Consider the following 17,198-nt stretch of genomic DNA (forward strand, 5'->3'; position numbering starts at 1 on the left):
GTCCCTAAACTTCTCAACGAATCGGAGCTCACAACTGCCGCTTCATTTTGAGGAATTCATTCATTTCATTTTGAGGAATGGAAAGATTGCTGTATAGTCTGGCAAGTGTTTGCCACGAGGCGACAGCAAGAAATCCCACAGTATTCGAAAACTTTTGCTGAATCGGAATACAGTTCTATCGACGTGAGGGAAAAAATGCTTACTTTTGAATGTAACCCGCAATGTATAACGTTTTCGCCGACAGGGCATCAACGTCAGCGGCGGCCAGAAGCAGCGTATCAGCATCGCCAGAGCCGCGTACAGCGGCCGCGACGTCTACCTCTTCGACGACCCGCTCAGCGCCGTCGACTCACACGTGGGCAAGCACATCTTCGACACGGTCATCGGCCCCAAGGGCATGCTCCGGGGCAGAGTAAGGACGACGCTTACGACACCCTAGGGCTGCTTATGACGCTGACGAATAGATCTCAGCAGGGAAGAAGTTTGGGCGTGTTGGTGGGATACATAAAAACTGGGATACATTGCGCAAGAACGGCACAAGCTGCTGTCCCGTGTTCCTGCCTCGTCCTTGTGCCATTCTTGCGCTCCCCGCAGGGGCGTCTGCGTCAGCAGGCGTTTGGTGGGTTGCGACACCACGGACCCGAGCACACGAGGGTTGGCCCCTCCCACGTGTAGCCGTGCGCGGCTTAGCCGTGTCTGGGGAAAGGGGTATCCTGGGGGTTGAGCCAATGCTGGGTGTCTGGACCTTTAAGGCCCCCCGGCGGAGGCAACACACCCCTTTGGCCTCTGCTTCACATAGACGGCACCCCCGGACTGACCCACCCGGGGGAAATCGGCAGTCGCCTTTTCCTGTCCTCCTCTCCAATCTTCGTCTTTCTCTCCCACTTTTCCATCTTTCCTGTCTTCTCTTCACTTCTTATTACTTCCGTATTTCCTGGCGGCTAGGGTTAACCGTGTGTAATATATCCTGCCTTGGGTATATATATATTAGGTTATAGCGGCGATGCATGGCTGGCGTCTGCAGGTATTCTTCCAACCTTGTAGCGTCCCCTTGTTGGGCTCGGTGGTGGGTGGCCACCATCGCCGCCGAATTTCCCTGCTCTATATGGCAAATAACTTTCCTCCGCTACCTGATCGCTCCCTGAAGAGGGGGCGCACCGATGAGACTTTCACTTTCTTTATGCAGCCAAAACAATCTTTCCCAAAATACCACGTTGTACATAGTCAGAACGATAAGAAAACAGTCAGAATGATCTCACCATTTGTTGTAGCTAAATCTCTCACTGAAGCAATTGGCCCAGGCTATAAAGTAACGAAGATGGGAAGTGGCGATCTTCTTCTGGAACTCCGCGACAAAGTGCAGTATGACAAACTGTCGAAAGTTGTAGCATTTGGGGAAATTCCCGTCTCAGTGGGCCCACACAGATCAATGAACACAGTGCGCGGGGTCGTCTCAGAAGATGACCTCCTTGAACTGAGCGAAAGCGAACTGCTTGAAGGATGGCAAGACCAAAACGTAGTCAAAGTTCAAAGAATAACATTGAGGCGAGATGACAAGCAAATACCTACCAAACACATAATCATTACTTTCGGAACCTGCAACCTACCTGAAACAATAGAAACCGGTTACTGTAAGCTTCGCGTGAGACCGTATATCCCAAATCCACGTCGATGTTTCAAGTGTCAGCGCTTTGGGCATGGGTCACAGAACTGCAGAGGACGTGCTACTTGTGCGAAGTGTAGTTCTTCTGAACACGCTTCGGACATCTGTACATCAACAAACCATTGTGCCAACTGTGAAGGAGACCACCCCGCCTACTCTCGATCATGCCCTACTTGGAAAAAAGAGAAACAAATCATAGAACTGAAAGTAAAACTGAACCTATCATTTCCAGAGGCACGTAAGCGTTTCGCACTCCAAAATCAGTCCAGTCCTTCCTACACCGATGTGGCGCGCCGGGGGGCAGCGCTACATCTTCAGGCGGCCGCGCAAGTCACACGGAGTGTGACGGCGGTTACGCCATCAGCCCCCCTGGCGGGAGCAGCCACGGCTCCTCCGCCCCCTACGACGAAGGGCCAGCAGACCTCCGAGCCTGCCGGTCCCAGGGCCACTGCTCGCGCAGACAGGCCCGAAAAACCCCCGCGCGTGTCCGCTGAGCGGGCGTCATCCAGCGCCTCTGACGAGGCGATGGATGTAACAAAAACTTCTCCGGCGTCTCAGACGCCGAAGGCACGGCGTTGCTCCCTGGAGCGCGCCAACAAAAAAGAAATACCCCGCATCAAGGGGCCTGGAAAGGTCCCTTGAACCAACCTAAGTGATATCTCTTGACACACAGCACATAAACACAAACAAGATGGATACACAAATATTACACTGGAACGTGAGAGGCCTGGTCCACAACCTCGATGATATCAAAGAACTCTTACACAAATACAATCCAAAGATGCTGTGTGTTCAGGAGACACATCTTAAATCTACGCAGACAAACTTTCTTAGGCAATACGCTATTTTCCGGAAGGACCGAGATGATGCTGTTGCATCGTCCGGCGGTGTAGCAATAATAGTAGACAGAGGCGTTGCTTGTCGGCAACTGCAACTCCGAACTCCTCTTGAGGCAGTTGCTATCCAAGCAGTACTATTCAATAAACTAGTTACTATCACGTCCGTATACATCCCCCCAAGTTATCAACTCTCTAGCACAACATTTCAAAGCTTTATTGATGAGCTGCATCACCCTTACATAGTCGTCGGTGATCTAAACGCGCATAACCCACTGTGGGGCGACTCTCGCTGTGATGCGAGAGGACGGCTTGTAGAAAACATCCTGTTCTCTTCAAGTTCCTGCTTGCTGAACAAGAAAAAGCCAACATTTTACAGCTCTACACACAGAACATTTTCTTCGATAGATCTAAGCACAGCGTCTAGTACAATTGTGCCATATCTGGAGTGGGATGTCATTAATAACCCTTATGGAAGTGATCACTTCCCCATCGTTCTAAACCTTAAAAAACAAAGTGAGTGTCATGCACATCTTCCTCGATGGAAAGTTGACTCAGCCGACTGGACAAAGTTTCGCGAACTAACACAGCTGCCCTGGAATAATATCTCTGAACTTAGCTTAGACGACGCAGTAGCATACATAACAGCGTTCATTGTTGAGGCTGCATCAGTATGCATTCCCCAAACAAATGGGTTGCCCTCGAAACGACGTATTCCATGGTGGAATGAGGAGTGTAGGGAAGCCAGGAAAAAGCAGAACAAGGCTTGGAGCCTCCTCCGTACCTCCCCAACCACAGAGAATCTGATTAATTTCAAGGCGATCAAGTCGCAAGGTAGAAGAACGCGCCGCCGCGCTAAACGAGAAAGCTGGAAAAACTACATAAGCAGCATTAACTCGTATACAGACGAACGAAAAGCCTGGAACAGGGTTAACAAAATAAAAGGCCGCGAAACTCATCCCTTACCTTTATTAAATACACAAGGAGACACTCTAGAGGATCAGGCAGATTGTCTAGGAGCACATTTCGAGCACATTTCTAGTGCATCTCATTACACAGATACATTTCTAAAATACCAGCGATTAGCAGAACAGATGAAATTGGGTTGGAACAGCTCATCCAATGAAGCATACAATCGTCCATTTGGAATGGCTGAGTTCCAGGCCTCACTAAACTGTTGCAACAAGTCCGCCCCAGGAAGTGACAGAATAATGTATGAGATATCAGACACCTCCACCCTCAAACCCAAGAAACACTACTGTCACTCTTCAATTCTATGTTCTCCGCAGGATACATTCCGTTTGCCTGGAAAGAAGCAATCGTAATCCCCATTCTCAAAGAGGGCAAGGACCCTTCCTCACCCGACAGTTATAGGCCTATAGCTCTGACAAGTTGTATATGCAAATTATTTGAGAAAATGATTAACCGTCGCCTCATCCATTTTCTTGAAAACAACAAGATACTCGATCCCTTACAGTGCGGTTTTAGAGAGGGTAGATCCACAACAGATCACCTTGTCCGCATCGAGACAAATATCCGTGATGCCTTTGTCCACAAACAGTTTTTCCTGTCCGTATTTTTAGATATGGAGAAGGCATACGACACAACCTGGCGTTTTGGAATCCTTCGTGATCTGTCTGAAATGGGAGTTAGAGGCAACTTGCTATGCGTCATTCAGAGTTACCTCTCGGATCGCACTTTCCGTGTTAGAGTTGGTAACGTTCTCTCTCGTCCATTTACGCAAGAGGCTGGTGTTCCACAAGGAGGTGTGCTGAGCTGCACTCTCTTTATTGTCAAAATGAACTCCATTCAGACTGCCATACCACATAGTATATTTTATTCTGTATATGTAGATGATATCCAGATAGGTTTTAAATCCTGTAATCTAAGTATCTGTGAGCGACATGTACAGCTTTGCATAAATAAATTGTCTAAGTGGGCGGACGAAAATGGTTTTAAGCTCAATGCGAGAAAAAGTACCTGCGTCCTGTTCACTAATAAGAGAGGTATACTGGCGGAACCCGTAATCAATCTCAATGGAGAACGGTTATCTGTGAGCTGTGAACACAAATTCTTAGGGATCCTTCTAGACAGTAAGCTAACCTTTGTGCCACACCTGAAATATCTTAAGGCAAAGTGCCTCAAGACTATGAATCTTCTGAAGCTGTTGTCACGCACAGCTTGGGGAAGTGACAGGAGATGCCTAATAAAGCTGTACAAAAGTCTAATACTAACACGCCTTGACTATGGCGCCATAGTCTATAATTCTGCAGGACCTAGTACTCTAACAATGCTAGATCCTGTCCACCACTTAGGCATTCGCCTTGCTACAGGTGCCTTTAGGACTAGCCCTGTGCAAAGCCTTTACGCCGAATCTAATGAATGGTCCCTATACTACCAAAGGACATATTTAAGTCTTTCGTATGCCTTGAATGTAAAATCAGCTGTGGATCATCCATGTCATTCAATTATTAACGACTCCTCTATGGCCAGGCTGTTCCGTAACCGCCCATGTGTCCGGCCTCCTCTGTCCCTCCGGTTGGAAGCACTCTCAGAAAAAACAGGGGTCTCTCTTTTAGAGAATGTCTTAATGGCGCCCTCTCGGCTTCCACCGCCTTGGGAGTGGCAAACTATCCAATGTGACATCTCTTTCTTAGAATTACCTAAACACGCACCTGAGGCTCACATACAGTCACATTTTATTGAACTTAAAGAGAAGTATTCTTGTGACGAATATTACACAGATGCTTCGAAGTCTCCTGCTGGTGTTGCTTACGCAGCTCTCGGACCCTCATTTTCAACATCAGGGCCACTAAACCCACACACCAGTATCTTTACGGCAGAAGCATACGGTGTACTTTCGGCTATTAAACACATAAGGCGCACAAATGTCGCTAAGGCTGTTGTCTTTACAGACTCGCTAAGTGTCGTGAGAGCGCTGATTAGCTTACGAAAGCATAAGAATCCCGTTTTGAATGAGTTGTATAGTTTGTTGTGCTCCGCATATATCTTCAACCAAGCGATTATCCTATGCTGGGTACCTGGCCATAAAGGTATAAAAGGCAACGTAGCTGCTGACGAAAACGCTACGTCAGTGAGTGTTAGCGACACAGATGGAAATATCCCCATTCCTGCCACAGACCTAAAGCCCTTTCTGCGCCGTAAATTGAGGAAACATTGGCAAGCAGAGTGGGATACACAAACATTGAATAAGTTACATATTATAAAACCAAGATTGCGGAATCGGATAAGTGACAAAACAGCACGGTACAAAGAAGTACTTCTTTGCCGATTAAGAATAGGACATACTTACAGTACTCACTCCTACCTCTTAACTGGCGGGGAACCTCCTACTTGTAGTAGATGCGGCGATGGCCTGACTGTCATCCATGTTCTTATCCAGTGCCCTGCAATAGAAACGGAGAGGAAAAAGTATTTCCCTTCTGCATATCGCGAAAATATACCTCTCCATCCTGCATTTTTTCTTAGTGACGAACCGTTTTTCAAACTGCAAACAGTCTTAGATTTTTTAGACGAAACTGACATCCTGAAAATCATTTGGCCAGGCAATTTTTAGCGAGTGACTAACAGCCCTGCATTCAAGGGCTCTCTTAAAGCTCTGATGTCAGTGTTGTTTTATTGCACAATGTTTTCACGACAGCCCATTGCCATAGCCCACATCACTGCCTTGTCACCGTCATTATTTTAGCAACTATATATTCTACGCCACTTACAGCTACAGATTTTAGGCCCTTTTACAGCCATATCACATCTACCATAATGAGTTCATTGTGCATGTCATCCACAATACATCGTCAACATTACCACCTGTCATGGCGCTCTTTGGCCAAACCTGGCCCTTGCGCCATAAAACACCACACATCATCATCACCATTCTTGCGCTGCGTATACCAGTTTGTAAATAGATTTCGGTACCACGGCCCCCCCCCCCCCCCCCCAAACGTGGGCCGTCAAAAAAAGAAAAAAAGAAAACGACCGAAAGTCCCTTAAGGTGAATTATCGTGCAGTAGTTCCTTATTTGGACGTTTACAAGATAACGCTCTTGCCTCTCTCGTTCCGTTCGATTAGCAGAACGCTGCTTATCTCTGGCTGTTTTCGCGCATCACGTAGAAGCAACGGTCACCTTCTTTGGCCGACGCATGTTTTTCTTTTTTTATATTATGGGGTTTTACGTGCCAAAACCACTTTCTGATTATGAGGCACGCCGTAGTGGGGGCTCCGGAAATTTTGACCACCTGGGGTTCTCTAACGTGCACCTAAATCTAAGTACACCGGTGTTTTCGCATTTCGCCCCCCATCGAAATGCGGCCGCCGTGGCCGCGGGATCGGATCCCGCGACCTCGTGCTCAGCAGCCCAACATCATAGCCACTGAGCAACCACGGCGGGTGAGGCATGTTTTTGGTCGAGGCACTGGGGACCAGCCGATCGTACCATTTTGAACACCAGCAGGTAGTTGACAGCACTAGCCCATTGTTAGGCCATAAGAGTTTATAGATAACCGTGAGTTAGGATAAGTTAAGCTCATGTCAATAGGTAACCGTTGAGTGATGTGACCTCATAACGCTACCACATTAGTTCGTTGAGTACGTGTGAGTTATTCGTTGTTTGCTTTTGACGTTGTCTTCCTTGCTCGTTCCTTTTCGCGCTATTCTCCTCTCCGCCGCGCAGACGCGCGTACTGGTCACCCACCGGCTGTCCGTGCTCCCGGAAGTGGACACCGTGGTCGTGATGCAAGGCGGAACCGTGTCGGACTGCGGAACTTTTCAGGAGCTGCTGTCGCGGGGCGGCGCCTTCTCCGAGTTCCTGACACAGTTCATTAGGGAGGGCGAGGAGAGCGAACAGGGCATCTCGGAGGAAGACGTGGAGCTCTTCAGCGCCATCGCGTCGCAGTCGTCGTTACCGACACCGGAACTTGTCCGGTGGGTCCGTTTGGGCGCGCACTTTGTGGGGCCACGGTATTGCCAAAATGGCGCAACCAAATTGGCTTCACGCTTGATGGAAGCGCCCGTTAAAAGTAATCGTGTGTATGAAAAAGAAACAACAAATATCAAAGCGGAGAACTGAGGGAAACGGCGGCGGTAAAGTGCACTACTCATTTACCAAACCAGATATGTCTTACTTGTCGCCCTTAACTTGTGCAAATGAATAGTAGGTAAGCGAAAAAAAGGACGCGCAGAAAAAAACGAACCTTTGGTGGCGAGGGAATCGCGAAGTTTTCGCGCTGCGAACTTGTGGCGTCACGGATTTTATTAGCCTCCTAGGCGGACCAAATGAGTATTTGTCAATGTTTATGTACAACTTACATTACCTTCACGATGAACCGAAGCCTCAAGCTATAGAATTCTGGGGATTGAGTAGGGCAAAGTAGCCGGGCATGACACGGAAATGTACGAGATATTTAGTACTGCGGCCTTGGATAAATATTTTACCTTTTTATTTTTGTGTAAGTAAGGTTTTTTTTCAGTGCACCTGTGTTAAGGGCCTGTTGTCATCATTGCCATTATTTGCATTGGTTGCCAGGCGTTTATTGCCTATGGTGATTGAAATGCCCGTGAGCCTCTACCACATTGCACCGTAAAGGTCGTCACCTAGTCCAACTCAAGGTGAAGTCCTCCGCTGCCGTGTCTGTCGTAGCACGACAAATTCGCTCACTCATATCGTGGTTGACCTTATCATAGTGTCCTATCACGAATGAACGCGATCTGCACTTTTTTCATACATAGCAGGCAACGACACAAAGGCTACAAAGACTTTTCTCACTCCTCGCATTCGGGGCGAAAAAGAAAGGGCATCGCAGTGAAAGAAAAAACGTAGACAATTGTCATGTAATTCGACGTTACATTAGGCCTGACACTACTATGTCACAAAATATGACGTAACTATTAATGGAAGGCGTCACACATCTCAACAAAGGAGTCGCACGTTTCTGTTGCAAGTAGCAGCCACAGCGCAGCGTTACCACTGGGAACGAAGGCATGGTACTTCGCGTCCTGGAAGCTCGAATGTGCGTACATTATACGTGATTTGGCCTGGGATTTCAAGTGGGCAAACGCATCAGGCGGTCAGCAATCGAGGTAAGCAAGAGACGTCTAGCGTATTGGTGGTAAAAAATGCTGGGAATACAATACAAATACAAATGCCTTTATTTCCATAAACGTACAATTTATGGGGGATTTAAGGAAAACGTTGCTCGCAAAACTTGACGGGCCTTAAACCCGGTCTGAGGGCAGCAGCAGAAGGCACAGGCACTGATTTCGAACCGACAAAACAAATACATAAGCGAAAAAAAACAATGACAAGTTGGGTTAGACAGTATACCAGCAAACAGAAGTGCAATGGAGGAAAAAAAAAAGAAATAAAAAAGAAAAAACAAAAAGGAAGACATTGATTCGACCGGATCCGTTGCAGGCATTGCAGGTAGCGATACAAGATCGATGGAGAAGTTTTGAGGAAGAGAAAAAAATGAAGCAGAGGTAAAGAAAAAAACTCTTGAATGAAAAACATATACAGCATACCTGCTGAACTGAAGCAGGCTGGGTGACTACTTGTCACCGCCCCGTTTCGAAAGGGATGCCAATCGATCATCCTCAGCGTTTCTGTAACCTTACATTCACAAGTTGGAGCTGAAATTTTGAAGTATTGCAATAAAAAAGCCGCAAGCAACAACAACAACAACAACAACAACAACAACAACAACAGCAACAACAACAACAAAAGCAAACGCACTGTTAAGCGCGTGTAGTGAGACATCTCGGAGCGCACTACTTGCATAGCCCGCACACTGTTGCCTGGCATGTGTGAAACGGAGTGACTTACTAACATGCTAGCGCACTGCTACTGCGCTCCGCTTGTACTTGCGAGAGCTGCTTTGAATCGGGCCTCCCACCGTGCAGGTACCGCTCGGCGCGAAGCGACCTGAGCGACACCGATTCGAGCGTGACCGATGACCGTAGGGGCTTGCGCCGTCGCGGGGAATCCCAGCGCATGAGCAGTGGCCGCGACTCTTGGAGCGACGCCGGGGGCGGCGCAAGTAGCGCGAGACAGAGCAAGCAGCCATCTCTGGCCAGGGTGTCCAAGGCCAAGCTCACCGAGGAAGAGACGGCACAAGTGGGATCGGTAAACACGGCGCCACCCCATCGCCTTGCCACTTTGTCACTCTTGCACTGTTTGTAGAACAAAGACCTCTAGCAGAGGAACTTACTTTAGAATGCCGACCTCACAAGCCATCGCAGCGGAGAGCGACGGGCGCACCGTTGCAGCTTTTAAGGGCAGCAGAATTGGACGATCGGCTGTAGCCTGAACAGATGTTTAGAGTGCTGCAAGTGCTACAGTGCTGTGTGGTGACGGTATGCGGTGACAGTGACCGACTGTGATTGTATGCACATGCTCCTTTCTTTCTTTATCACTACTTTGCTATCACTTTAGCTCTCCTTCCCCTCTCTCCCCAGCGTAGGGTAGCAAGCTGCATATTCCCATATGGTTAACCTCCCTACTTTTCCCCTTTCTTCTCTCTTTCTCTGCTGCACTGCATGTATGGTCCTGTCTGAAGGTGGAACTCGTCAAGAATAGTGAAGCTGGGAGGCTGGGTGTTATTCATTGTTAAACAATGCGCAGACAGACTGTGAACGACAAGCACTGTCTGTCAATTGAAAGTTTTATTCTTAGAAACTTGGAACAAAGGAAAAAAAAGATCCATGAAGCTCAATAGGTTCAAGAAAGAAAATCAAGGCTCCAATGAAAGCAATTTATTCTTTTGACAGCATTAATCGAACCTCGCTGACGCCTCATGTCTCAGGTTTCATGATGTGAACTGCTTCAGCTATTTCACGTACGCTTGGATTGCCTCGTGATCACCTTCGTGGTGTGTGAAAAAGACGGTATGCATAATCACGCTAGTTACAATAACGCGAAAAGTGAGAATCGTGTGGACTTTCTCAAACTGCCCACACTTTCTTTGGCATTATGCTGCATAACTGTTAACTAAATTCAGAGTTTTTTCTTGCTTCTTTTCAATGTTTGCATATTAGCCCATTTCTCAGAATAAATATGCAATCGATGGACAGCGGCCGTTGTGAGTTCTAATATCGCCTTTGTCTTTTGCGTGCAACTTACAACGAAACAAACATGTACGCGTTAGCCCTCGTCATCTGTGGTACGACTGTTTCATCACGCGACGTTGTCCCCTCCACGTATTTCACCTCTTATTCGCGTTTTTTTTTAATGGCCGTCTGCATGTAAGTTAGGTTACCGTCTATGTTCGTATTTCTGCGTGTACGCAGGTCAAGTGGCAGGTGTACTGGGACTTCGTGAAGGCCATGGGGAAGTGCCTGACACTGTCCTCGCTGACGACCTACATCATATCGCACGCGTTCAACATCGGCGGCAGCATTTGGCTCGGAGTCTGGAGCAACGACGCGCTCGACCCCGAGCTGGCCACGAACCCGGCGTGGAAGAACTACCGGCTCGGCATGTACGCCATGTACGGCTTCGCGGAGAGTGAGTGTCACGCGTCTCGGGTTTGCTTCGCGTGAGCGTCTGGCTGAGTCAAGCCGGCAATTTCGATGGCCCAAAGTACCTCGACGGCCGCTCGATCAAAGCGTGCCACCTCACGCTTTTTTTTGACGAGCGGTACCTGTACATGGTACCTGTACATACATGGCACATTTCACCTGGTATCCACGCAAACTACAGGTCCGAGCGGAGAAACACGCGAAAAATAATGACAGGGGCGAAGGGTGTATTCACTGCTTTGATGCATGTGCCAATGATCCACCGACTAATTCAAAAAGAAGTTTAGTTTGTGGGCAGTTTGTTCTACGCTTTGAAGCGGCATTGCGTAGAGACAAAGTTTAAAAGAACTTGAGAGGACGGTTTGGCGTGGCGTCCTTTCTACGTTCTTGTTTTCTGTGACTTCTAGGCACTGCTGTTCTAATATGTAGAGCTGTGCAGTTAGCCCAAACATAATAAAACTGGTACAGCGCGACATAGAAAGGAAGAAACAAGCCGAGCTGGCCGCTCAGTTCTTTCATCTGGCCGGCTCGGCTCGTTTCTTTCTTTCTATGTTGTGCTGTACCAGTTTTAGAATGCAGTACTAAGTCGCCCAATCCTCAATTCTATTGACCCCAAATATGTTTAATTTTTTTGCCTTGGTCTCGCATGACAGGGTTAATCGCGTACGTAAACCTGCGTTGGTTCGTACTGAGTTTCCTTGCGTTTCCCTTAGCAGGGTTACAAGAATAATCCTCACCGACTAGCTCAGCTTTTACTGTTCCTGATGGGGCATTGAAACGAATCCCTAAATAATTTTACATCATTGGAGAATCAAAACAGAGTTTTAATTTATTTGATATTAATTTGAATTTGTTTGATGAGAAAGTGTTGATTATTGGCAGAGAAAGGAACTACGAAATCGCGTGTCCTTTTTTTGGTGCCACACCACAGTGCCGGTGACGTCATGTATTTCGCAGTATTTTGGTTTAGCTTCAGCATTCGGGGTTTTCAACGCTGCAGTGCTGTCCTTTAGTGGTTCATACATAATCTTTTCCTAAATGTACGCTGCTAGAAACATCGTGATATCACGAACAGCTGCGTTTAAGGCAGGGTCACCACTCGTTTTTTTTATCGGTGTTTTCCGGGGAAGCATTCTTTGCATCACTCCAGGACTATTGGGGTAGGTATACTCCGTTTTGTACATGGCGTGCGACACTGTGGAGGCTAGCAAGATTTCCTACAGTAGCTGTGGTCCCACCAAGAATTAGCTCGGTGTTCTTTGAGGCGAAAGCATCACATGGCCCATTGGGCGAAAGAGCCGGCGGCGTCTGTATCAGCGAAACGGCGCCTAAATTCCCATTGACTGCGATGTCACGTCACTCTCGACGGAGCAGAACGGACGAATCGGAACACCTGCTGGGGCGTTAGCGCGCCGGGTGTTGTGTGAGGGGAGAGGGCATCGCCGCGTCAACAGCGCGCCGCGACGGAGCAGATGCGGTGATGGGACGCCGCGGGCTGAAGCGAGTTTCCGTCAACGATGCACGCGCGTGATATGCTTCCCCTGTCTCCTCACGCAGGACGTTGGTGGCATGCGGCGTCGGGACCGCAGGCTGCTGCTACTGGCTCGGGAACCACGTACCGCTATGGTACATTAGTCGCAGCGCAGAACTCGAAGGACTGCTCAGCCGTGTTCAACTGAACATTAATGCTTTCGAGTTCACCACTAATAAGAAGCGCTTAAGTGTACTCGGTACTATCCCAGCGATTATGTGAAATTGTCCTTTGTTCACGCTCAGTAATAAGCCAAAGACGTTGCAATCCATACAAAGGATCAGGCTATGTTATATGGATAATAATACGTTGTATGAGGTCGTTTTGCTTTAATCATCCTTTCCGTGTTTTTCGCTTGCAGCCTGTCGCGACAGCCTCACGTGCGTGCTCGCGTGGACATGTGCAGCCACTAAGCGTGAGCAGTGATACATTTTGATGACTGAACTTCTTGCGCAGCTTCCACAGCGCTGCACTCCAAGTATGAAAGAGTGTAGGTAGGTAGGTTCCTTCCCCGCGTCCTCTTCGGATCACTTTATTAAAAAGAGACGGGTGGCCAGCGGTGGAATCGAACATATGACTTCCAACACATCAGCCATGCGCTATAAACATTAGGTACCCATTGCAAGCATACCCTTCATGTGCGAAATCCGATTAGCTTCTTCAGACCCTTGGGATCGTCCGTCTCGACCTAGTATCTCGCATTCTGAGCTCGTGGCAGTTCGCACCTTGGGGCACTGTGTGATCGACACTACATTACCTTCGTGATATGCACACGTCACTCAGTGCTTTCTTCGTAGCTGCTAAATGTATACGTAGGAGCTGTGCGGCATTGTACCACTTTGATGATCGGTTTCGGTCGAACATATTTTAATATTTGATCGCCGGAGCTCTAATATCGTCATCATTTTAACCTATACACGTGGTATAGACAAGTGTATACACACGATTGTATGCCAAGCAGTGGCTAGGAGCATTACATTCTGTGTTTTTCGGGCGTGCGCTCATGGAGCAACTAGGCAGAACTCAACAATCGGCATGTCGTGAGCATGGCGTCGAACAGCCGGGATAGAAATCATGCCCTCACACGATTGTTGTCAAGGTAATCACTGTTGACGTCAGACACATGCTCCCGATCGACGCATAGCTGCTCGCCTTACACAAACCGCAATCGCAAAGGACGTTGGGTAGCGAGCTACGCGGCAGATGCTTTACATAACATCGATTCCCACAGTGCGCGATACCTGCATAATTTTTGTCGTACAGCCCCAAGGTTGATCTCCTCGGTATTCCAGCAGCTCAATTTGAGCATCTAGAATGGCTAAATAATCAATATGGATCTTCAGAATCCCTTTGAAGTCAGTCCATGCCGCTAGCGAGGGTTTGCAGAATTCGGAATGGCACTCGTCAAAGCCGATCGCCTATCGTTTGATGTTCTCCCGATGGTGATACTGCGCCCGCTCATGTAGGGTACTAGTTAACGGTATCATTATAATTTTTTTGGCCTTTAAGGACCCTTTTCTGATTGGTTCATTAAACTGGTGCAAATGTATCACTAAGGCACAACGTTAGGTCACCACGAAATGAGAAAAGAAAAGCATAGTCTGTCGTTGGAACATAGCAAAGAACTGAGTTCGAACAAACAGGGTATCTCTATGTGTCAATCAAATGGAAGTAACGCTCCCAGACTCTCAATCAAGTTCCGCAGAAAATAACAATACAACGAGTAGGGAGAAAGAGAAGGTTAAATGAAAGGCAGGAAGGCCAACCAGGCACTGAGCTTTGCTGGCGTACAACCAGTAAGCAAAAAAAAAAGTGGCGACTGCGCTGTTTAGCGTATGTGGGTTGTAATGACTTGCCGCTAAGTGCTGTCACGTCTGCACGTGAACGACCTGTTTGCTTCTCACGCCTTCTTTTCCTTTCGTTCTGGTGACCGCAGTCACGTTCGTGCTGTTCGGCTTTGTGTCCCTGAACCTGGCCATCCTGAAGGGCAGCCGCGTGGTGCACGACCAAATGCTGCACCGCGTGCTGCGTGCGCCCATGGCATTCTTCGACACCACGCCCATGGGCCGCATACTCAACAGGTGAGAGCGCGAGCACTCTGGTGGGAATGATAGTAATCTTAATATCGTTGTGTTCAAAGAGAACCCGTATCCCATGTTAAGCTGGTAAGGTGTCCTCTAATAAGCATCCCAACCAACCGACCAACCAACCGACCGACCAGCAACCATCCAACCATCCAACCAACCACGCGCTGGTGACGCCACCTGCCGTCCGTGTCGTCCGGCTACATGAAGCGAAGAGCTGGCATCACAGCGTGGCGGCAAATGCCAGACGCCCGGTAGCACTCCGATAAAGAAAGAGGACTAGGCCATAACTGAGCACAGTCAACACTCTAAGTATGCGACAACACACTTAGATTGTGATGACTCTGCGCGCTCGTCACGGGCGACCTCGCACATTCTCATTGATGAAAGCGACGTCATGCACCTAGATTAAAAAATACGCTAATGCCATGTAGCTGGATGGAGCTAAGCTAATGTTGCTTGCTGTTGCTTGGAGACACTCAGATTATATTTCTTTTGCATTCTGACAACTTACATAATTAGCATGAAATGATTAATGCACATCACAAATATTATAATTAGATGAAAAGTGCCAATGAGAAAATTGTAGAGCAACATGAAAAAAGTTACAGTGACGTTTTACTTCGTGAACGCGGGTTATGGGCAAGGGTATGGGTGCCATAGTGCACACGATGCTATCGGCCCTCGGTACGCCTTGACGCCTACACTGTTCGCATCACAGATAGTATTCAAGACAGGGCTCGCTCAGCTGCGCCACACGCAGCAGCAGCCGGAGTAGAACGTCGCGTGGCAAACATTTGCTTACTACTTAAACTACCTAGGATGGCGTCAGCACGCACAGACAAGCAGAAAGTGTACGCACTCGATGACCATGAGGAATCGCGGCAGCCGCAGCGAGCGAAGTACAACGTCCCCGCTTCATCCCCTCCCACGGGGCCGTGGTGCAATGCGTGCGACAGAATACGGCGCGCTCGCTCCCCTTGCGCACGCCAGGTTGAGCTGCCGTCGTCGGCTCACCGTAGCACGCTTTCAAACGTACACACAGCTTACGGAGCGCGAGGACGACGCTACCACGAGACAAACCCACCACGTATGCACCCGCAAATAAAACCAGTCGCAACTGCCAGAAGAGGTCAACGCAGGGCTCATCCGCCTGCTTTGCTATTCCGCGAGGCTTGGCCTTGTTTCTCCATCTCCACATCGCTCAACGTTACCTACACACTCTTCTAGGTGGCGGCAATTCGCCGCGCTCTGAGCACGCTCCTTCGCACTATCCCCGGCAAGGCATTTTCTTCACCTCCAGGCGCCTTGCTCGCTCGTTTGCTTGGCTGCCCCAGACAAACACCGGCGATTTGAAAAGATGTTCAGTTACGCTTGTGCGTAAAACTCCCGATTCTGCTTTCTGTTGCTCAGTACGTGTGGCGTAATAGTATTTTTCCGAGCGTGAAAGAAGTCCGCGAATACGCGGAATATTGTTGCGCGACCGGCCGCTCGAGGCACTTGACATTCCGGTAGATCACTCACAGAAGGATGTGGCGTGCATCATGAAAGATGCATTTTAGCATATAGAGCGCTTCTTTCTGGCTATCCGTTAATGGAGGGGCCCTGCTGTAATGGCTGGATCAAAGTCTCAATACATGATAATTTTTCAAGTGTCAGTGACAAATCTAAGGCAGCATAAGCACTGAATTTCCTTTTGTGACAGATTCCAAATGAACTGCAGCGAACATTGACGCGTTCCGCACAGGCCCATCTTCAAGAAGGCAGGGAGCCGGTCTATGATTTTCAATGATATTGGCAACAGAAAACTGTAGAGGCAACTTTCCATCAACTCCACATCAAATGATTGGAATTGTCTTAATTCCCAAATCGTCTTTAACACTTTGAGATCATGAAAAATTTGTGAATTATTAACAAATGCTTTGCAATATCCTGTACTCTGCCTCTATATTTGTAATATTGTGTAATTAGAAACATTTCACACCTTTTTTGTATCTATAGTTTGTTTTTGTAACAACATGTCGTGCTCTGTCTCTCCATAAATATGATTGCATAGTTAAAAAACATTGCACTCTTTCTTTGTATTTAAAATTTTGTGGGTTTTTTGTTTTTTACTACTCTCCACTCTAATGTCTGTTGACTGAGGAGACCTCATAAAACAAACAGACAAACAAACAAACAAACAAACAAACAAACAAACAAACAAACAAACAAACAAACAACCAAACAAACAAACAAACAAACAAACAAACAAACAAACAAACAAACAAACAAACAAACAAACAAACAAACAAACAAACAAACAAACAAACGCCTGCTGATGTACCGCTGTGCGCGCCACAGACAATTACCGGACTTGCGCCTTCTTTTCACCTTCAAGGACGCCAGCCTTGAACTAGACTTGACTGGTAGGACTGCCTGACGAATGCTATCGCTCGAACCCGGCGAGAACGCCCGAGTTCTTGCGAGGACGTGTAAAGATTAAAAAAAGAAAGCAACTGAGCGTGAAGACGAAAACTCTCTGCCCCGACGAAAAACGCGGTGCCAATGAG

General features: G+C 47.9%; 1 protein-coding gene across 3 annotated transcripts in view; it reads left to right on the forward strand.

Annotated features, from left to right (window-relative positions):
• Positions 1–17,198, forward strand: part of LOC135904172 (multidrug resistance-associated protein 1-like) — a 116,465-nt gene that overhangs the window by 83,986 nt on the left and 15,281 nt on the right. For all 3 annotated transcript variants that reach the window (XM_065434784.1, XM_065434786.1, XM_065434785.2), the window contains 5 exons: positions 245–412; positions 7,190–7,440; positions 9,415–9,637; positions 10,801–11,017; positions 14,499–14,643. In XM_065434784.1, coding sequence (XP_065290856.1) covers positions 245–412; positions 7,190–7,440; positions 9,415–9,637; positions 10,801–11,017; positions 14,499–14,643 — 1,004 coding nt within the window. The remainder of the gene's footprint in view (positions 1–244; positions 413–7,189; positions 7,441–9,414; positions 9,638–10,800; positions 11,018–14,498; positions 14,644–17,198) is intronic.

The sequence above is a fragment of the Dermacentor albipictus genome, chromosome 10, assembly GCF_038994185.2.
Source record: "Dermacentor albipictus isolate Rhodes 1998 colony chromosome 10, USDA_Dalb.pri_finalv2, whole genome shotgun sequence".
NCBI classification, from domain to species: domain Eukaryota; kingdom Metazoa; phylum Arthropoda; class Arachnida; order Ixodida; family Ixodidae; genus Dermacentor; species Dermacentor albipictus.